General features: G+C 34.1%; 1 protein-coding gene across 1 annotated transcript in view; it reads right to left on the bottom strand.

The window, feature by feature from the left end:
* The window catches only part of LOC149797471 (progesterone-induced-blocking factor 1-like), a 66,349-nt gene that overhangs the window by 18,349 nt on the left and 23,743 nt on the right, over positions 1–24,257 (bottom strand). The window contains exons 7-13 of the mRNA XM_089962281.1: positions 20,647–20,772; positions 20,107–20,205; positions 17,544–17,709; positions 15,361–15,511; positions 11,906–11,996; positions 8,260–8,362; positions 4,016–4,146 (exon numbers count right to left, since the gene is read on the bottom strand). Coding sequence (XP_089818407.1) covers positions 4,016–4,146; positions 8,260–8,362; positions 11,906–11,996; positions 15,361–15,511; positions 17,544–17,709; positions 20,107–20,205; positions 20,647–20,772 — 867 coding nt within the window. The remainder of the gene's footprint in view (positions 1–4,015; positions 4,147–8,259; positions 8,363–11,905; positions 11,997–15,360; positions 15,512–17,543; positions 17,710–20,106; positions 20,206–20,646; positions 20,773–24,257) is intronic.

Genomic DNA, 24,257 nt, shown 5'->3' with positions numbered 1-24,257 from the left:
AAATATGAAAACGAGGCTATCACTACTGGGCTAATGTTCTTTGTATTGACTTGGCAGTTAGATCAATGTTAGAAAATCTAAATAATGTTATGACATCACATTATTACATGTAATTATAGTGCTGATAAACAAAAATGAGTATTCAGAATAATAATAATAATAAACCTATTCCCCAATTTTTTAAATAAAAAAAAACAAAAAAAACAGCCAAGCAAATTAAAAATTTCTCTTAGAAATTGATTTTATACTAAAAATCTGTTTTAGAATTATTGTATCATATTTTGCACTAAACCAATTTAAGCAAGTTCTTCTTAAGTTTTAATAATATTTGTCAAATCATGTTTAGTGGTATATACAGTTTAGATATCAAAGCAAGTTTAGAAGTATGTTGTTTAAATAAACTGTAATTACAATCAGTGGAAAAAATAATCACTATCCTTCCAGATTCAGAAGGCGACAGCCCATCCCCACTCTTTCTATCAAACTTAAATTTAAAATGAAATTTTTCTTAGTCCCATTAGACTACTAGCAATGTTCAGAGTTAAGTGAAATCAACTAGTCTCTAATGGACAACTGTTAGTCTCAAGCCCTGAAAATGTCAACATAAACCTATTTTCAGAATCCTGGATCTAAGTCTGACAATTAACAAAATAATTTTAATTTAAAATAATATTATTCTATTGTTTTAATAACATTATTCAATAGTTTTAGTATTTTAATTAAAATAATGTTTTTCTATAATCTGGTATTTTAATTAAAATGACATTATTCTATAGTTTGGTATTTTAATTAGAATAAAATTATTCTACAGTTTAGGTATTTTAATTTAAAAAAAACATTTGTCTATAGCTTAAGTATTTTGATTTTAAATAACATAATTCTATTGAGTTGTTTTTTTTCATGGATGCACTTTCACATGCAAGTTAAGGTCTCTGTTTCTTTAAACTTTAATCACAGTCCTTTTAGCGAAAAATGCAAACAGAATTTCTTTTTCCTTTCATCATTGTTTTTGTTTTCTCTACTAAAAAGTCATATATAGTCATAAATCTGATGGAAATTGACTTCTAATATTTTTGTTTTAAAATCTAAAGTCCATTGAGCATTTTAGGACAGCCATAACAGATTGTGAAATGTCTGATATCAACAACACATTTCACCTATTATTTTAATTGTAACATCCTTTTTCCTGCAAATTAGGGCATAAATATGCCATATTAGCGTGGTCATTTGTCCTCTGACACTATCATTTTTCGGATTTAAGATTTCTTTTAATTGTTTGATGGTTACAGACTTTAATTCCTCTAGACAGAATACTTCTCACATTCTTACATTTTGGTTGTTTGTAAATCTCCCAGCAGTGAGAGCCTCATTTTGAAATTGCAAGTTTCTGCTAGATAACCAGAGAATGTTATTTTCAGGTATTTGTGAAAGTGGTCTTTTGCAAGCAATAAACTTTAGTTTGTCTTTGGATGTATGCCGACAACTTCAATGTTATCTTTATCCACTTATTTCGTCTCCCTTTCCCTTTGATGCCTTCTGGACTGTTGCTATGAACTATGCATTTCATGCATTTAGTTAACATTTCTTTTGAAATGACACAGGAATAGACAACAGCATAAATTTGAAATTCAGCACCTTACTAACTAGCTAACACTGTAGCCCAGACTTCCCTTGTCCATGTATTATAGACACTGCATGTCACAGACAAAATAAACTTAGTATATAGAATACACAAGTCATGGCTGACTTCTTTTGCTTTGGACTTTTGCATTTCATGCATTCCATTGACATTTCTACTGAAGCAACACAAGACAAGAAAACAGGATAAACGAGTAAATCAGCATGTTACTAACCCACTAAACCATCTTGTTACTAATGGAGTAAGTGAAAATAGTCAGTGTCACACTAACTCATAAATGACAACATGAGGTCAACAAAAGTGTGGTATAATGTGGTCTTACATAGATTAAGTTCATAAAGGTGACAAAGTCATTCAAATTTGGCATACATTGTAAAAATAATACATACAACCTGTAAAAGAATGGTTGTCCAACAAAATAAATTCAAAATTTTTAAGGTTGGTTGCTCCAATCTGAACACTAAGATGGCTTGCATTGTCAGAGGTTAAATGAAATGATGGTCAGAATGTATTGCCCTTTGTCTATGCAAGAAGATATACATAAAAAGATGTTTTTTGTCTTTTAGTAGGCTGGAGTCATGAGGTAGCAGGCTAATATTCCAAATGTAATATTATTGGTGAATGTATTTGAAGGAGAAACCACAGACACTGGTGTCCCACACATAATAGTGAATTCACACTGTACCCCTCCCTCAATAACATTGACCACAGCATAAGCAAGGGCATGAGATTGTGAAGGAAACAAACTTTGGTTAACATCAAAAGTGGGGAGAGGGATGGGTTGCCAGGTAGTGCTTGCAGCTTTGAGAACTACAAACTCCTTTGTCCAACACAAACATTTCCTATTAATGGATGCTAGTCAAATAAAGTTAATACAGGCAGACTCTTAACATAAAATCCATTTGACATGCTGTACTCACAAACTTGTGCAAAAGTTAAGTTGGAGTTGTCTCCCTCTCTCTTTTAAACCATGTGTATCCATCATAAGCAGGGATAAAAAGTGCATTAAAAGCCTCAAGGATCATAAATCACTGGATATTAAAAATAGTCACATAAAGAACAATACCACTTGTTACTTCTGTTGATAAGCTTTTTCTGCATGTGTAGGGTATGGTTTTTATTTACTTTAATTTAGTTTGTGAGGGATAAAAAGAAGTAAAGCTGTGAGCAAGGGGTGTCACAAATTTAATATCAATAAATTATAAATAAGCATCTAATTTACATGCTTTTGTTAGTGTGTTCACTAGATATAAATCCACCCAGTTTCATCCTGTTAGAAGAGTGAAAGAGCCACAAGTTAAACAAAAAACAATTTGAGAAATGTGGGTCACAGTGACCTTTGCAGAAGTGTGCACAAAATCATCTAGTTTGAAGATTCCAACAGAAAAAGATCTTGAGAAAGTAACTTAAAAAATAAAATTCAGTAAGCAAGAAATGCAGGTCACAGTTATCCAGAATACTTTTGTGATGAGAGTGTAGTGCCCCATCACAATGCACAGTTCACCAAGTATCATGTTTCCAGGTACAACAGTATGCATACAGGGTGCACAATAACTGAACTAAATAAAAACAAATTTAAAACATATAAATAATGTACATGCATATCAAAAGTAGGCATCTTTAGTCCTCTCCCCAGGGGGAAGGTGTTATGAGACCCACATCATATGATTGTTTTGGACTTAGGAAGAAATAAAGGTTTTGAGGCTGTAAATATAAATATTTGCTTTTATAGGTTCAGTTGCAGACAACCAATGCCGAATCTAGGTTTATTACAATAGCTCTCCTCTACTTTGTGGAGGGGCATTTAAAAAAAATGTAAAAAAGACTGACACTATACTAGCAAAAGAATTTCCTGGAATTAAAGATAAGATTCATTCTTCTTTTTATCTGCTGAATGTTGAAACCATCTCCAATATTCCCAAAGTAACAAGATTTTCAAAATTGGTTGCTGTGGTAGCAAATGGGATGTAAGATTGATACCATTTCATTCTGAACCAACCTGACATAATTATTAGTCTTTTAGTGAAAACCCCATATGTATGACCATTCTTTCAGGAACCACAATAACAAAATTTTCATGATGGCCATTGTGGTGGCCATACTCTATGTCTGAATGGCACCATTATCATTTAGGACTAACCAGACCCTGGGATCAGTACGCTTAAAGTTTCATGGCAATCCCTGTAGTTTTTCTGGAGGATTAGCAAAAAACAGCTTGTGCTAATGGACAGATGGACAATGGCTGATGAAAGGACAACAGTCAGCCCATAAGCTCCTTTTGTCTATGAACCATGCCAACACAAAATCCACAAAATTGGTATACCACACACAAAAATATTGATTGACAGTATGTAAAATCGGCATCCAGCAGCTTACTTAACATCTTCCTCAAGTGTGATGATATAATCTCTCTGCTTCTGAATCTGGTTGTCTCTCACTCGGATACTCTCAATCAGGTAGTTATATGGTTGCTGTGCCTGATCTAACAAGGAGTTACTGTTCTTTAGCTGGAATATGTAAAGTATCATTGTGCAAATTAAGTTTCTGAAGAACAACTAAATAATGCTAACAGAATGTTGTGGAGTTAAAGACCCTTTAACAGTTTCATTTGCACATGATTTTTAACCTATAAGGTCTAATACTCTTACCTATAAGGCCCCATAATCATACCTTAAAGCCCCATAATCATACCTTAAAGCCCCATAATCATACCTTAAAGCAGGAGCCTCATTAAATTACATCCAATTACATGTCTCAACATGTACACATATTACAATGGCATGCAATGAATTAAAATTGCTGAGAACTGGTGAAAACACTTAAAATGCTTCATCCCATTGTAAGTTTGCAAAATTTTCTTGTTAACAATAATTAACTGTACATATTTATAGAAATATCAATAAAGCAACAGTTTTGCAAATACAAGACACCTGGGGGTGAGCATATAAGATTTTGACATTCTTTAGCTCTTAACTTCTCACAACTCTAACACATATACTCCAAGAGTTTTAAACCATTGTCTTGATGCCAAACATGTTTTTACAATATGGACACATTGTAGACTCAAGTTTTGCATTGATTATCTGTAAATAAATCAAAGCTGACATTTTATGAACTGAGATCACATAAGCAATATATGTAAAAGTAATAAATAATTGACTTAAGTAGGCAACAGTAAACAATAATGGACACTTGCTAGATGCTGACCTTACCCGCTTGTTAGGAGAAGAAAACACATACGTAATTATTCTCAAGGTGCTAATCTGATGTTACTCTGCCCAGGGAGAAGGAAGCACCAACATTTCCTTAGCACATTTAATTTTTACTGAGTCAGGGTGGAAGAACAAGTGATTTTCCCCGAGTCCTGGTTAGCTTCATTTAACATTTTCATGTACTTTTATATTGATTTTGTCTTGGGGGTGATTATACCAATATGGGTATGTGAGAAAGCTTGCCTGTATCTTCCCATGGTTGGTGGTTTTTCCCATGGTCTTATCAAGTTCTTTTTCCACCAGAAAGATATACTAGCAGCTATGTCATCTATCATGTACTGAAAAATGGCTTAAAACCCATAAAACCACATAACCCCAAAACTAAACAAACCTGTAACAAATTAATCTTAATTTATCTTATCTTAATCAACAGTGCATCATTTTATTCTGGAAAGGAACCTTAAAAATCCAGACTGACTTTTTACACATACCAAACAATTTGTATATACCAAATAAATCCAGATAAATTACATGTTTAATTTTTTATATAAGGAAATCCCACTAAAACACTTCATTCTAACATGAATTCAGGATATAGCAAAAAAAAAGCTGATGATTCTTCTTTGGTTTCTCTACAATGCATACTGTGGAACTGTTCTTCAATCCAGGGAAAATAACAGACCAACAATGCTTGCTCAATCAACCCCAGAACACATGCCCATGTATCAAATTGTTGTTGAAACAAGTTAATCATTTAAACTGATGGAGTAATTTAGTTTGCAACCATATACTAAGTATTTGCAAATCATCAATGTCAATCCCTGATTCAAAGGCTACAGCAGCTATCAGCCATTGCCTTATAACAATAACAAATAATCACCAAACAAAAGCAGCTTTCGTGCACACAGTCTGGCTGTGTTGTCAAGCAATCACCATGTGATCAAATGACTGACAACTGTAAATGAATCATTTCTACTCCTGATGTTACCCCCTCAATAACTGGAATGAAATATTTTATATATGTAGTGTACCATAACTTTGTGAGTTTATTAGTGAGGGTATATGTATTCTGATTTCAATGTAATTTACCAAAGAAAATTCAAGAAGATTAAAAATTATGACACTTCATAGCGACCTCAACACATATGCACATGCATACTGAAAAATAACTGTGCTATATATTTCCTTATGTAAGTTTCATATTAATGTTTGTAATATAATTCATACACATGGTCAGTACTGGGATGATTACACACTTCTTATGAAGGCATTAAGGATTCTTGTCATGGATGATATCTAATGACTTGGCAAGTACCATACACTGTAATTAGTCATGTTATTCAATTGCCAGTTTTCTCACTCATGTATGTACCAATGGATGGTTTTCTGCATAACATGTATGTACCAATGCATAGTTTTCTACCTTACATGTATGTACCAATGGATGGTTTTCTGCATAACATGTATGTACCAATGCATAGTTTTCTGCCTTACATGTATCTACCAATGCATAGTTTTCTGCCTTACATGTATCTACCAATGCATACTTTTCTGCCTTACATGTATCTACCAATGCATAGTTTTCTGCCTTACATGTATCTACCAATGCATAGTTTTCTGCCTTACATGTATGTACCAATGCATGGATGTCTGTCTTACACATGTACCAATCCATAGTTTTCTGCCTTACATGTATGTACCAATGCATAGTTTTCTGCCTTACATGTATCTACCAATGCATAGTTTTCTGCCTTACATGTATCTACAAATGCATAGTTTTCTGCCTTACATGTATGTACCAATGCATAGTTTTCTGCCTTACATGTATCTACCAATGCATAGTTTTCTGCCTTACATGTATCTACCAATGCATAGTTTTCTGCCTTACATGTATCTACCAATGCATAGTTCTCTGCCTTACATGTATCTACCAATGCATAGTTTTCTGCCTTACATGTATCTACCAATGCATAGTTTTCTGCCTTACATGTATCTACCAATGCATAGTTTTCTGCCTTACATGTATCTACCAATGCATAGTTTTCTGCCTTACATGTATCTACCAATGCATGGATGTCTGTCTTACACATGTACCAATACATGGTTTTCTGCTTTATACATGTATGTACCAATGCATGGTTCACTGCAGAAAATCAAAAATTATGATTGTCAAAATTTTGTTGTTGTTGTTTTGGGTTTAATGCCATTTTCCAATGCATGATAGACTATAAAATGCAGTATGTATTACTGGTGCAGGAAGAACCCAGGAAAACCCTGGTAAGAACCACCAACCCACAAGATGCCACATCATTCCCACATTAGCAGAATCCACTCTCTTCTGCCTGCAACTGGTTGTGCCGGATTTCTGTTGCAAAAAACTGATGTGATCTCAATAATTGTGTAATACTAAGAAAAACAAATCACTTACCGATTATACCCTTTTATTTGTGTATTTGAAATATGATTTTTATCTGAACTGTTAATTATCTAACCAATTAACCCTTTGCTGCATAATGAGACCTTTTGACACCAGCCCCTTTACTGCATTTTGACAAATCAGATTAAGATACATAATACTACTAAACTTAAGTCTTTGTAAACATAACTATCGCATACGTGGCTGACTGAATGAATCTAGAAAGTACATATGAAGCAAACAATTAGTTTATCAGCACAGTTTAATCTACTCTCATCCATTGTATGTACCAGTGTATCTGCCATTTGTAAACATGCCCTGCATCTCGCAGTTGTGACTTTAAGTTATTTGAAATTTTGAAAATTACAGCTGAAAGATTTTTGCTAATATACACTCAAATATGCCATTCTTTGAACTAGTCCATTTTATTGTTACCAAGGATTCACCACCAAAGAGGGAATATTAGAGCAAACTTCAAAACTCTGGAATGAGGCTAAAAATAAATAACTGCTACCTGTTCACTTCTTAAGTCAATATCTGTCATTTCACCAAAATGATTTGACCAAGAATCACCAATTTCTCAAAAATATGGATTTTCAATATTTAGAAACATGTACTCGCTAACTGTAATATTAATCAGCATGAAAAATATACAAATGAATCCCCTGAATATTTCTCTTTTTTCAGAAACAAGGAAAAACCATTAGTCACATGCCAAGGAATATTCTGCTCAACTCCGCTTATCAACAGTGTATTCATTCCATTTCATTCTGTTTTCGTTCCTTTTCATGTCTACATTTCGGTTGTTTTATCATCATTTTTCATTAATGATTTAGGAAATGCATAATAAATTTGTGTTTGTTGGTTCCATTCATTGCTTTCTGTAGATACTTACATTCTAATGCATGTGACAAAGCAATGTTTACATGTAGATGCATACACTTTAATGCAAAAATGTCTTCTATAGCTTAACCTGGATTAAATCATCTTACCTCCTCTGCCAATTGCTTAAATTTATTTTTCTCTCTTTCAAAGTCTTGTTTCAAAGATGTATTGATTTTCTCAAGCTGAAGAACTCTTCTGGCAAGGTGAACACTGTAAGCATACAATAATAATGATTTCAAAATCAAGTAGAGAAATATTTAATAGTTATCAAATTTATTCTATAGCTGATGAATCTGGATAACATTTTCTGCAATTCATGCAAATGAGCAAAATGTCTTTTTCTAGCATATAAGAATAAATCAAGGCATTACAAATTATTATGGAATCAACAGACTTTTGATGCTGAAAATCAACATAGCCACTGAATTTTGATGAAATTATCCATAAAAGCATTAAACAAATGTTAGTACTTGTAAATAATTATAAATATTCCAATAATAGTGGTATCAGAAGATGTGAGCTTTCCCATTAAGCTCTTGCTACAGCTTGTATCATCCTTTCATAATCTACACAGTCCTATTCAACTTTTCATTTAAAAAGATTTTTGTTTTCTTTCATAAAACATGAATGTTGAATTTTATCCTACAGAATTCAGGCTGTTCCAGTAAAAAATATACTTGATACTCTGGGAAGGAACTTTTAATGTGGGGTTGTCACCCATGGATGCAATTAAAACTTTGTATCATTTTCATATGAACTCCAAGCAATAAGAGTACACCGGTATATATATTTTTTGGACTATTTGATTATCATTTTAAAATCTTGCATGTACTGCAACTCTTCACACTGTGAGTAACTGTTGCAAGATATCAACAAAGTAAAAAGCTGGAGAGAATCATTCAAATGTAAGATTGTGTGAATTCTAGAGATCAGGAGATGGGGTTTTCACATCTCCATGGTCATAGATTTTAGGACTATACCACTCCCTCAATAACTCACACCCTGATAACTCACAAATTCACTTATAAGGTGGTGTCAGGTGTGGATTCCAAAACCAGAAAATACCCCAGAACTGATCCCAATTTGTTGAATTTGAAGAAAATCATGATCAAAGTTGGTAAGTGAAGCTCTGATATATCACTCATAAAAATAGTAGAAAGGACATGGAAATTTTAATCAATAGTATGAAATTATCAACTTTTAATAAGAAGTCACGTAATTTATTACATTTTCTTTCCAAACAACATTCTTAGTATACCTTAAATAACAATATTCAAGGAAATTTCAATCAACAAAAATATCACTTATGCCTCTAGTGGAGGCAATACTTTAATAAATAAATACCAATTAAAGAATTTTTAAACAAGTGAAAACAAGTGTGTTTTAGCTCTATCATTTATGTCATTTTAAATGTAATCATCATAAATGCAATGTGTTCTCATGTAATTAAACTAGAACTATATCCACAAGCAATTCTCTGAGAACCTAATTTAAGTGCCAACCATGTTTTGATATCTGACTAGCACAAGTATTTATTGTATTGTTGTACAGAATTAAAAGCTGGCCTTCTTTATATTATCATGTTAATTATGTCTTTTGAATCCAATACAGGAGGTGGAATACAAGAAAAGTTAAGTTATGCAAATACTACATGCTTAAGAACTAGCAGCCCCAGTCAAATGTCGGGTGAACACTGTTATAAATGTTATTGTGTATATAATTAAACAACTTTTAATTAACCTGCTGAATCATAACTGTTATCCAAAATACAAAGGCTACTAAGCCAAATGAACACAGTAAACCTTTTATGAGAGACCACTCCGGTAAACAAGAAACGGTCTTTCAAGGCATAGGTTTTAACAGAAAGACCAGTCTTTAGGCCCAGTTTCATAACTATTTCAAGAAAGCTAACCATTATGCTCAAGTAATAAAGGGAGAGGTGTATAAGGTGTATGAATAAGTAGGGAAAAATATCAGCACCAACAAACCACCAGATCCTAAAACCAAAAATCAATTTAAAAAAATACAAATGAAGCTCAGCAATAACCACCACTTCAGTAGACACAAATTCCAAAAATGTAGTAATTAAACACTTGTGGCCCACAATTTTTTAAAATATAAATCTAATGATTTTTTAGAAAAGATAAAAGAATTTCTTGCCACTCATCATCACCTGGGAAAATTATACAACAGTTAGGTAGGTAGAAACAAAAGAACCAAGTGAGCCTGATATCACTCACTTACTTGTATAACTTAGAAGCTGATCATTACAATAAGGAGACTTATATAGTATTGCAGGAATGAACACAATCTATGCAAATATAGCAATTTACCTATTTTACTACAGTATGATAAATATTATTTCCAACAATAAAGGCATAATTTTGATGGTCTCTTTCCCATATTTAAGCCATCAAATATCTTTAGACATTTAGTTTGCAGTTTGGCAGCTTATAGTGATGTCTAACACTGGGGTATCATGCTGCAGACATGTAACATCATGTCCCACCCAGTCACATTATCCTGACACCATGCCAATCAGTCCTAACACTAACCTCTTAATGTTGAGTGCCAAACGAGGCAGCCTCTAGTACCATTTTTAAGCCTTTGGCATGATTTGGTCAGGAATCGAACATGCAACATTCAGCATCTGAGGCAGATGATCTAATCACTTAGGCCATTGAAGCAGTCCACATAAATTGGAATTACAATTCAGTTTTGTGTAGGCACTGAGTATCTTTACTCTTGCTAATTCAAATCTGGAACTATTTCATGAGAAAAGCATATCTAGATATTTCTTTTATTAAATCATAGGAAACAATTCCAAATTTGTGAGCAATGGCACTGAATTTTTAAAAAATGCCATAAAATAGTTTCAAAAAATAATCAACAATACATTTCATTAGATATAACTGATAATGTTTCAGACAACTTACATAGCAATATTAACAAATGTAAATATCTATTTCACCAAATATACTGTACTTGTTGCTAACAACTGATGAATTTTCAAATGTGGAAAAGATTTTAGAAATATTTCTCTGCAAAAAATATATTAACTTAGACATGTTTTGGGCAAGAAACATGTTTTATTGGAGCAAATATTAATATTAGACAAAAACATTTTGCAAACAAATATCTATTACCATGTAAGAAAATTCTTATCCTTATTTACAACATGGCACAATTTAATTTTGATTGCAACTGTACAGTTTCTCTAACAGTATTTCTATTTTATACCTTTTCTTTCGGTTATAAATAACAAAATTATTCATTTTAGTAGCTGAATTATATTATTTTGCTAAGTTTTATATATTTGTTCTATTAACCCCAAACTTGTTATTCTCAATAGTCAATTTCATGTTGCATTCCTTGATTTGCTTTAGTTTTGAGGTAAATGTTATTTTAAAGGCAAGCAAACTAAAATATGTTCAAGCTGTGTAGATTTGAAAACCTGTCATAACTGTGCTGATTTTGCTTATAAGTTTGATCAAATTTGTATTTAGACTGGTTTCCAGAGTGGTAACTACAGATAGACAATGGACAATAGACACAATGTCACACCATACACTCGTTATTGGCCTCCTGTGAGAAAAGTCAATAAACAGAGATGGATATAAATTTGTTTTCTCCCAGTGCTTGCCAATTTTTTCTCCCACCTTGCTAAGACAGATGATCTGCATGTATTTTTACTCTGTGAAGTGCAGACAGGGGATTTGATTTCATACAGATTAACTCTAAAGAGTTATTTACCTTTGCTGTAATCGCCTCTTTGATGTACTGGGTACATTAGCTCCATAGCCATAGGAAAATAGAACCTTTTCTGCCTCTTTTTCATCCTCAACTAAAATGGAATGATCAAAACTTTAAATATCATTAATTTAAAACTGTTATACCACATGATGGAGCTTAAAACAGCACTGCGGTCTCAGTAGGAGTTCAACAAATTATATCACTGACATCACAGATAACATTAAGAAAGTTCAAGAGTAATGATGTAAACTTAAGTCTCTTGATAAGGTTAATACATTTTTTAAATAGCATGACACTGATGACAGTAAATGAGACCACAGATCATGATGCATTTGTTTTATCAGACCTGTAAAGACCACATCCAAAAACGTAATTATATGAAACAAAATATTGAAGATGGTAATAATGAAAATTATATTTTAAGAGGAGAAAAAGAAAGTATCATAAAATAAACCCAATCATCACAGTAAATCAATTTGTTTAGTAGTGTTTAGAATGAATTTCATTTAGATCAGTCAAGATGGCTCATCAAAGGGGTGAGGATGGTTTGTTTTGTGAGTTTAACAGCATTTTTCAGATATACATGGCTGCCAGTATATTTGGTGGAGGAAGAACTTGTGAAAATCTAGAGAAGGACCATTGGTCCACTTGAAACTACTAGCAAAGTACCCATGTCCATATTGGTATAGACAAGTCTTGAACCCACATGGACAGAGGTCAGCTGTCAGTGATCTGTAAAAACATGAACCTTAGAGCTGTCAGCAACCCAGGGCTCTGGATGAGGATTGGGAAGGATGGGGATGGGGGTGGTAAATTTTTCATCTGTGGGGTCAAGAGATTTTACCACAAAATATTATAGTCTCAGTTCTGAACATGATAAAATTTATAAGAATGGATCACAACAAGATGACTCATATTCAGACTTTTCTACGTTTTAATTATAAGTTTTCTATCCATTTTGCCAATTAGATATAAAGCACTGTCACAACCACTAAACCACTGTAAGAAGCCTCCGATTTTCTTGCAGACATTCTTGCTAAATAGTCAGTTCTCACTGATACTGGCAACGAAGCATGTGACTGACTAATTGCAAAACATCTGTGACTAAAAACTGAACCAGCACATGATCAAGTATGTACTTGAAAAATTTTGTGTTTATTTATAATGCATATAACAAATATATGTCCTCAGTAGGTTGAAACTGGCTGCTGCAATTTTCTGAGGTAAACTATGCAGATTTGTGGAGGAAAATATAACAGTAAGAATGACCTAAGAGTGTCAGAACCTGATTTTTAGTTCCTTTACTGATCATCATTAACTATAGTTTAGGTAAGATTCAACAAACACTGCCATGAGTTCCTGATTGCCTTGTTGAAATATTAGAAACTACATTCATTTTTTTATGTTATATTCCAACCCATTTTGGTCAAGGAAACTGCATCATCTAAAATGAAAATAATCTGGATGGCCTAAGGATGCAGCCTGGGCTGAATAAAAGAGTTGGAATTAAGAATAGATCAAGCTTTGTAACTTGATATGAAGTAGTTACAAGGTGGCATGATTTAGGACAGTAACTTTAGAAACCTGAATTGTGATTGACAGATGACAGGGAAGTAACTCCATATGATATTAGGACAGAAATCTGAAACATTGTATCAATGAGGAATGTGCCAAAGCAGCTGGTAAGTGGATTTTTATGAAACATCTGTTTTAGTTCATTCAGAAACAAAGTTAAACAACCACAATGTAAAGCGCCTCTTACGCGAGTGTACATGATTTGTTTACAAAACAAAAGTACTGGCGTCTGCATCCATTGTTTGTTTAAAATAGAAAGTAGTTCCTTTATTCACCTGAATGATATATGTGTATTGGCACGCGAGTTCAGTATCGGGTAATACTGCACGATTCTGACAATGAAAAGTTGACGGGGGAAAAAATGAGCATATAATGAAATACATATCTTTACTCTGTGCTCAGCCAGTCATAATAATGACTAGAGACACTGTATGTTGTGGTAGGTCACTGTCAATAGATCTACAAATTGTTAGGCATCCAGTATGCATGCAAATATCACACTACATCGCAGTCAAGTAAGGCCTATTGAGGTAACTATTTATGAATGAAATACAGTATGCTTGCATCAGCAGCCATATAGTTACTCTTATCTCAAAGTTACTTAAAACATGTTATTCACACCATGTAATTCTAGTTTATATGAATGAAAAATGACAATATATTCTAATATTTTTTACAGCCTGGAAATAATACTCATATTAAGTTCATATCAACATTTTATGGTGATCCCACTTTACATTTTTGGGTGAACGCTCTTATAATTGTCTTCTAACTGTATGCCATATCTCATTTCATGAAATGACCAACATTTTCTTGTAGTATCATTTATACAAATATTTGTAAATAAGTATTTCTCATACATCCTTTTTTCTCTAGTAGTAGCCTGTTTCTATATACCACAACAATGACACAAGGACATGTAGTTTGTGAAAAGTTAATTTGCAGCATGTACAAAGATGAGAAAAATCATCCCTCCTTAACCAAACTGTATTGTCCACTTGGTTGGTTTAAACATTAACAGTTAACTCACATGTCGCATTTTTCTTCTCCGGTTTTCTATATGTCTTATGCCCCTAAGATAACAGATGGAATTATGAAACATATCATAAAAAATAAAAATGAAAGGAAATAACAGCTAATGCAAATTACTGACATTTTTGCTGATGCAGTACAGATATGTATTACTTAAGACGGCTTTTAATGTTCCACACTGATGTGGGTAAACTTGGGTAAAATAAGTCGTACAAGTCCTTCTTTATGAAAAATTATTGAATCTTTAAAAAAATATTTGTCAATTTGTTTTTTGTCTGGAGTGTATTTTTGTCCCTGTTTCTCCTAGCTATGAGCCACTGTAAATAGAATTAGCAAATATAGTTAAGAAATGATAGCAAACGAAGGCATGATAAACTGTTTCACTTACTATCAATGTTGTTTTAATTTTTGTTGTTGGTACTGTACTCGCTTACATGTCAAGTCCAAATGCAAGCAATATAAACCCTGATATGCCATCACATAATGCTTTGGCAGATCAAAGTCTATGCTGCTTATTCTACTGATTACTCCTTGCAAATTGCATAGATGCAAATCTGTCAGTTCATTATGTGATGACAAATCTGTGTCTATATGCAGTTGCAGCTGGAATTAAATTATAAGTGTGCATATATGTCTCAATTTTCATGGTTTTATGACAAATTGTATTTTTGTTGGTACAGATCAATAAAGTACTAATTGTTTTTAATGATGGATCCTGGTTTGTTGGGTCTTTAATTCTTGATTAGTAGTAGCCACAAATTCCATGAAAACTGATATCCCGTGAAAAATACTTTATTCACAGTATACAGTGTCATGTGTGGTCTGAACTGGTTTGCAGATATACAGACCTTCAGCTGCCTGCATCACGACATCATCAAGTTCCTGTTCTAGCTTCTCATATGTTTGAAGTCTAGCTGTTTTTTCTGACAAATGAGACTCGAGTTCTATCACTTTTTTCTCCATATTGGCTTGTAGAATGTAGTATTCCTTTGTCAGAACCTGACAAAATACAATTACTGAAGATGCATAAAACAGAGATGTCACAATGGTAGACAACAATAAAGAATATTATTTTTTTAAAATGTTTATTTAATGTAAATATTCAAAGAAAATTAGTTCTTGATATCTAATCAAAAGCATCAAGACATTGGTACAGTGATCTAATGAATTTCTTAGATTATTTTCAATATTTGATGAACTATGAATAACAAATCTGCTAATTTTAAGCCAGACATACATGGAAAAAGTTTACATTACACTTTCTTTTAATGGCCTAAAAAGTGGCTCTAGCCATCTCATCTGGATACACATATGACTGACAGATGGACTTATTCTGAGCATGCATGTGAAATAAGACAATTGGTTTTAGAAACCTAAAAAGTAGCTCTAGTAATCTCATCTGGAGATGCATGTGACTGACAGCTGATTGGACTATATTGGCCAACTTTATAACACTTACAATGGGCCAGGTTCCCAACTGGACTACATTGGCCAACTTTATAATATATAACACTTACAATGGGCCAGGTTCCAATTGAACTATATTGGCCAACTTTATAATATATAACACTTACAATGGGCCAGGTTCCAACTGAACTATATTGGCCAACTTTATAATATATAACACTTACAATGGGCCAGGTTCCAACTGGACTATATTGGCCAACTTTATAACATATAACACATACAATGGGCCAGGTTCCAACTGGGCTATATTGGCCAACTTTTTAACATATAACACATACAATGGGAGAGGTTCAAACTGGGCTATATTGGCCAACTTTATAATATATAACACTTACAATGGGCCTAGCTCCATCATGTCTATATTAGACTAAACTGTAAAAAAATCCACTATAATTTAACTGTTTAAAATGTATATTAACATACACATGTATATTTAGTTTACTTAATCTATGGGAAACCCCACATGGAATACTTCTAAATATACCCACTAAAATAACTCTCAAAATTTGATACTGCAGATCTTATGTTACGTGTTTAGGCTCGAATAAACAGCAACACAAGAAAGACTGAAAACCACAAGCTTTGAAAAAATTTAACAAATCATTTATTTCCCTGGTAAAATACTGTAAAAATGAAAAATAAGAACTTACGGTTTTAAGAATCAAATCCAAAAATAATCCAAGAATAATCCATGAATAAAGTTTAAGAAGTCCTAATATTGAAATGTTCTAATGAATTCAAATTCAGGTCCTGACGAAGAATCCAAGATGGAAAGCAATAACGTATGCTGTATCCAATACTGTGTTGAAGTCTACAGTTTCTTGTAGAAACACAAGAAATAACACTCCGGTTTTGGAAATCCGAATAAAATTTTTAAGAAATGTTTTTGTTCAAGAATTCTGCATGAGCACACAAAATTTTTCCAGCGAAACGAATTAATCTTTTAGAATACAAATAATTTGAATAAACATTAAAATGTAATTCCCAAAATGACACAACAAAAGAAACACTTTTAAGTCTCAGTGTTTAGAAGCCTGACCATGAGATCTCTCTCTAAGCAATGGTTTAAAACTTGAATATTGCACAAACCAGATGCCCAGAAAAGGGTCACATGATCATGTTTACATCACGTACTGTCAGCATGGCCCTGACAAGAACCAATTATTTTACTCAAAGAATAAAATTACAAAAAGTTGTTTACTTCACTAAAATCTATTTACAAGTTGAGGGTCACATATCCAACACAGGCTTGATCTCAACCTTATTATTCCCACAATAAAAATAAATTTTAAAAAACTTGTTGACGTGACTGTTACTAATTTTGAATTAATGTCAGGAACTAGGTCAGCTTCATGTGTTTACAAAAATGAACAGTCAAGGTCAAACTATTTTCTGGAAAAAGTATCAAGTTCCTAGTAAACAGAACTACATTATTTTCACATATAATGAAATTAAAAAATAAAAAATTTTAAAACTTACAAACAATTAGATCAGATATAAATTAAATCAAGTATACATAACAAAGATAAATAGTGCTTTGAAGAAATTTTTAAATGTCATTCACCTCAAGTTTTTTCTTAAGTTTCTCTATTTCCAGTTCACTCTCTTTGAGGTTACGCACAGTTTCCTCATGAACCATAATTGTCCTTTCTGTCTCAAATGTCTTGATCTTTAGCTCATTAGCTATTTCTGATGTCCTGTTGTCTCCACTCATTTGAAGCCCACGGAATCTGGAAAAGGGAATAGTGCTAAGGTTACATTTAAATTTCACCGATATGTTTATAAACTCTTAAAATGAACAATGAGGTGTATAGTTGTAAAACTATATTGCATTAAATGACCATTTATTATGTAATTTAAATGGAACTGGCAGCTTATATTTATTTATTCAGTTTGTAACCAAAATAATCTGTCAAACAGTAATCATAAACAAAAAAATCTATGAAATAAGGCATTTTATTACATGTTTTGGGTCCTTTACTGTTCTCAAAATATGCATGATGAATAAAATATTATGCATTTTTTTTGCACCCCTTAATCTGCAGGGATTCTAGTTAAGTGTGAAGTTTTATGTACAGATATTCTGTTACAGTTACATGTTATAAAGGACCAAAAAATTTGCTCGATAAACTATTGATGGGTCACCTCCTAATGCTCTGACAGCAGCAAGTATTAATTATTACTTCAGCTATATAAATGAATTGAAAAGAAATTTTTCCTGCAATAAGCTAACTGGACCATACTAACTTAGCTATATTGATGGCAAATAGTTACAACATATGGTTCACTATTACATACATAAACAATTTGACTTTCGGCATTAATATCATCACAGTAATGTCAGATTGGGATAAAGTGACCAATTACTATTCTTATCATCTTGTAATAAAATATTGTATAAAGTTATTACATTTGTCAATATTTTATGTTAATTATTTAATGTAATGCATAAAACCTGGCTGATAAAATCAATAATTGCAATAGGTCTCATATGAGAAGCTTTATAAATAAAATCAAACAATAAGCTTTATAAATAAAATACATAATTTCCTATCATGATATATTTGGGTTTTTTAAATAAATTTGATAAACAAGCACTCCAATTCCAAATAAAATTATCAGACAACCATTTGTTGTGCAACCGATTGAAAAGATATATTACCTAAGCTGTGGGAAAGCCATATTTCACAAAATCTTAGATATTACAAGTCTAACGGAGGTAATCCAATTTTATTTTATAATAAAACAGTACTATGATATTGTTCACAACAGTGATCAGACAATGTTTCATTCAAGATGGCTTTCAGCTTTGCATGTTTTGTACATGGATAGCATTTGACCTCCTGTGACAAATGTACTTTGCAAGTTTAAACAACAACTGCTTACTTACACAATGAATTTTACTGAAATTCAAAGATGGATGAAAATGTAATGAAGAAAACTTGGACTTGATCAAAATGAATTTTTAAAAATATCTTTCTGATTCAGAATCAGTTAAAATATTGTCTCCAGTACAATACCTTAACTGTTTTTCACTATTCCTGAAGTTTCTTCTGCAGTACTGTCATTGATTTTGATGACAGTAAAATAAAATGTCATTGATTTTGATGACAGTAAAATAAAATGTCATTGATTTTGATGACAGTAAAATAATAAGTCATTGATTTTGATGACAGTAAAATGTTACTGATAAGCATCTAGTTTGTTAAAATCTAAATAAAGATATGTTTTTCATTACATAAAAAATTACAACTACAGACATCTTGGCCTTAAATTTTACTTTTCTTGAGGGAATAATGCCATATTATTCTGAGTGTACACAATGTTATTCAACACGCTGTTCTCTTAAATCTCTCTTCTCTGCATCCAACTATTTGTCATATACAGCACACTAGTCTTGAAGGAAGTGATTAACTTGCAACAAATAAAGTATTATATCCAATAATATCATGATTGGGTTCATCACATTTTGCACAAGAAAAGCTTAAGCTCAACTGACAAAATGAGTGTTTGATTTTGTATGGCACATCAAAACAAATAGCTTATTTAGTGCTTATGCAATTGGATGAAATTACTTTGCCCCATGGAAAATTATCTGGCCTGATTCAATGACAGTATTCAAACTTTCACTGTTCTGGTTGCAAATCCAGTGTGCTAACATACTTGCCTAATTTAGTTGCCTCTTACAACATGCAGATGGGTTCACATGACAATTTCTATATCTCCAAGCCTGCAAATGGAGGGAGGAGACCACAAGGCTCTTTCTACATCCCCAAGCATGCAGGAGGTTCTATATGGCACTTTATACATCCCCACGACTGCAGAGAGTGTTGGGTGCATCAGACCTTTCTTACAGCCTAAAGCCTGCAATGGCAGACTGGCAATAGAGTTCCATACGTAGAGTCTACATACTCAAGCCATCAAGGGATGGGTGGGTGGTCATTGCCCATTCTACATCCCCAATCCTGCAGGAGGATGCATAAAGACTTTTCTACATCAGGGGTGGGGGGATAAAACTAAAGTGTACTACTTTCAAGGTAGTAAAATAGCCACATATTTCCATATTTCATAAATAATCCTAACAACAAAAAATATCTGAAATAAAACCAGTTAAAAAGTTGTCATACTCTTGTAGGAGCTGCTCGTATTTAGTATTCATCTCACGCTCTGCAGCCTGAGCCCTTTCCTTCTCTGATATGGACATATCCCTTGCTTCTCTTAGATTCCTGTATGATATTGAACATAATGCATGAGAAACTGTCAATTACGATATTTATGGTAATAAAATCTAGATGTTGGAAAGAAATTTGGTAAATGAAAATCAAAATTTCTCCATCACCTATATTCTGAATACAATGAGTGTATTTTCCTAAATTTACTTTCCTCACTGCCAGCATGATATGTACTGAAAGATCATATAATTTAACATGTAAACAGATCCAACTTTCTAATACACTAATATCCATTTTTTTAAAATGGCTGCTGACAAGAAATCTTAAAATACAATATTTATTAACTAGGTTGCTTCAACTTGATGGAAATGCCTTGAGCTGCTACCTATCTCTTGCTGAAAACTGCAACATTACATAATGTATGTAGTAAACATATATTTGATCAAAAATGTAAATTGTCACAAAACACTACCCAACAAAAAATACATGACTTACCTATTTTCACGCTCATACATCTCCTTGGTACTGGTACGTAGCCGGTCTATCTCTGAATTTGTACGAACTCTGATCTGTTCCAGTTCATCACGAAGTTTGTTTTCATATTCTGATTTATACTGTTCTCTACAAAACGGTATAGATGAAAAAACAGATGATTAAAAAAGTGAACAACTCATATAAAATTTACAACAGAATGCATCATGTAAAGCACTAAAACAGACTGAATACTGAAATGGATTTTCCTGCTAATAATGAATAGATATGCTGTTTTTTGGGCACAGTGACTGAGGAACATTTATTGCCACACTCCTTAAAAATATAATTTTTCAAAAGTAAATTACAATTCTCTGAGAACACTTACCCAATCATATTACATTAGTAATATTAGCCTGCTACCTTGCAAAATGAGCCCTACTAAATGATGAAAATCACCTTATCCTGTCTATTTCAAACATAGAGCAGCAACTCATGCTCATTACCTCCCCTTGGACAACCAGGTGTCATTAGTTTTTAGCTGAGCAAGATACTAACAAGGATGATTGCATCACAGGGTGGTTGGAAGGGTATTTAAGTAATGTGATTGGGTGTGTATTCTCTGAGAAATTTATTTTCTTAACAAATTGCTTTCTCCTTTGAACACATTACACAATTAAGTTAGGAGAATAAGTAATAGGAGGAGGGGATGATGAGCATCTGACCTCTACCTCAGGTATCCTTCTTGGGAAGAATAGCTGGATTCCCCAAGTGAACAATAACCTGTTCTCCTAATTACATAAGCAACACAGCCTGGGCTCTCCTTACCTGTGATTCTCATCTATGATTTTTGATGTTGAAATCTTCTTACCTACAAAATTTCACTGGCGAATCTAGCGAAACTAACAGACTCTGTTGACTGATTTAGTTGGGTCTGGTGGCCATCTGTGCTGCTGCCACAGTCCCGACCAGATCCAAGGTTTTCTCTGTGATGCTAAATCTGAGACAAAAGCTCAACAAGGTTGACTCTGCATGCCAGACAACAGCTTCTACTTTATCTTGGATTGAAACATTCAAATTTGAGGCTCACAAAGACGGCTCGAATCTCATTGCTGTAATATTCATGAGGTGGCTCTGGTCTTGTGAGACCTCAGATGATACTGAATGTATAACCCACTTCAGCCATGATGCAAGGGCTTGAAGGGTGATATCCTGTTTCCAGTTTTCACAGGGAGGAAGAGGCCTGTGTACGTGTCATGACTTGTCTATGTGTATTTCAATTAGTACTCGAGAGTGTGAATGCTGTGGTTCTTGACCAGTCTATGGAAGAGCGAATGGATGGTAACCTCTTTTCAGCAACAAAGCCTGGTTGTGTCAAGAGGACTGCTGAACCATCAGATCTGAACTGAAGATAGTCTGAGTCAACAGAAAGGGCATATAGCTCACTTGCCCTGCATGCAGAGGCTAATGCTATTAGAAAACATGTTTTGCATGATAGAAACTTTAGCAAAGTGTAGGCTAGAGGCTCAAATTTACTCGAACTGAGCCATGTTAAAACCCAGAAATGGTTACACTTTGGAAACAAGTTGAGGGAATTTGGTCAAGTGAGATCAAAATTAGCTAAAAGATCTAAAAGGTCTCTATAATGCCCAATGTCATATCTGCCAGAATGTGTATGATATCATAGAGTAGCAGCCTTCAGTAGAGATAGGGACCAGCTGTTTCTCCTCAATGAGCCAGAGAAAAAAGTCATTAAGTTGAGGGACTCAAAGGGAAAATGTTATTGGTCTGGCACCAGCCCCTAAAAACAGCACCACTTTTCTCTCATAAGCCTTCAGAGTGGAGGGTCTTCTTGCTCTTGAGATTCTCCCACAATCAAAGGTTTAAACTGGCTGTCCAGTTAAGAGCTAAGCATGCAGAAGAAGTCTGGGCAGGGATGGAATGGAAGAGACGAAAGTGGGTAACTTGTGATTCCACTTTTTCGCAAAAAGGTTGATCACTGGACATTCCCAAGTGCACAGATCCAAGTGAAGACTGATTGATTGAGGGACCATTCTGTGTAAAAGACTTGACCTCTCCTGGACAGAATGTTGGCCATCAAGTGGTTATGACTTTTCTGATTTCATAAAAAAGCCTAGATGTCTAAAAGACAAAGGAGATCTTTCCTACCATGGAGTAGGATGAAACTTATGATGTGTTTCTGGAGGATGTTATCCAGTTGCACTGCCATCGAGGTAGATGGCATTGACCAGAACACGGAGGCAATACAATCCATAATCTGGGTAAAATCCCAGGGCTGATGCTAAGGCCAAAGGAAAGAATGGTGAATTGATAAATGGTGTTGTGATAAGTGAAATGGAGAAACTTGCAGGTTATGGAGTGGATAGGGATAAGAGAGAATGTGCCAGTCTGATTAGTCTGGTTGAGACTGACAGCATACTCGCCCTTCCTGACAGAGAGGTGGATTGACCTTGATGTCTCCATCTTTAACATTGGAGGTCCAATGAATCAGTTGAGGCAACTCAAGTCGATGACAGGCCTCAGCTTGCAATTTACTTTCTGAACTAGAAACAGCCATAAATGAAACCCAGGGGATTGTGGCTCTTGCAAAATCTCCACTGCCTGTTTTGAGATGAGAAACTGTATCTCATTTTGAAGGAAGGCATCCTTCTCCCGATCTGCTGGGACTTCCATGATGATGGGACAGGAGGAGAGAGAAGGGGGTTGAATGAACGAAACCCAAAGCCCCTCTGAAATTACCTGGAGCACCCATCCATTTTAAGGGAAGAGAGAGATCCTATGAGCCCAAAAATGCAGGAGCCAGCTGCCCATGGGTAGGCTGCCTGCAGGTGGTGGGGAGGGTACATCAATGCTTACAGTTCAATGCCTCCGAGCTTCTTCGATTTCTCCTCTAAACCAGCTTAGATGTGGCACAGAACAATATTCTTATCCACTTTGTAGTACAATGGAGCCAACATGTGGATGGCTGCCAAATTCTTGTAGAAAGATTGAAGGTCAATACTACATTTTATACCAGCATGAAGAGGAAGTCGTTGAAACCTGGCTTTCCAAGAAGAATGCCTTAGGGCATAAATGACTCCAGCCAGACATATTTAGCAATGTCACTAGCTCTCCCTTGAGGGCAGGCAGTGAGTATTCAAGTCTCACATAGCCAGCTATGCCAGCTGGTGTGAATGATGTGTGGTCAGCCTGGGTGCTGATGGTATATAAGACGGCCCCCAATCACTGGTATTGGGCACTTTGAAGGCCTGGCTGAACAGACAGATTTTTCACTGAAATCTCCAGTATAGTAGTGACAAGATGCCAACAATGCAGCTAGATGGACGGATCTAGTATGAACTATTTGGCTGGACCATTTCAACAAAAAGCACCATGCTGGGAAGGTTGGACTGCTGGTATTGCTAGATGGTGGGTGATGTATTAAAAGTTGGATGCAACAGATCTGGCTTACAGGCCCAAAGGCCATGCTCAGACAAGCGGGGGGGGGGGGGTCAGGCTTATATCTACTGGACTCCCTAAAGCTGGGGAAAACTCTCCAATGAGTCAGTATAGCCAACAATGAACCACAGGTTGTCTTCCTAATTTATTTCATCTTTCCTTCCAACCAATGCCAA

This window comes from Sinohyriopsis cumingii, chromosome 6 (assembly GCF_028554795.1).
Source record: "Sinohyriopsis cumingii isolate HCF-2022 chromosome 6, ASM2855479v2, whole genome shotgun sequence".
Classification (NCBI taxonomy): Eukaryota; Metazoa; Mollusca; class Bivalvia; order Unionida; family Unionidae; genus Sinohyriopsis; species Sinohyriopsis cumingii.
Note: the sequence above shows the minus strand (reverse complement) of the source record. Positions and strands in the feature narration are given on the sequence as shown.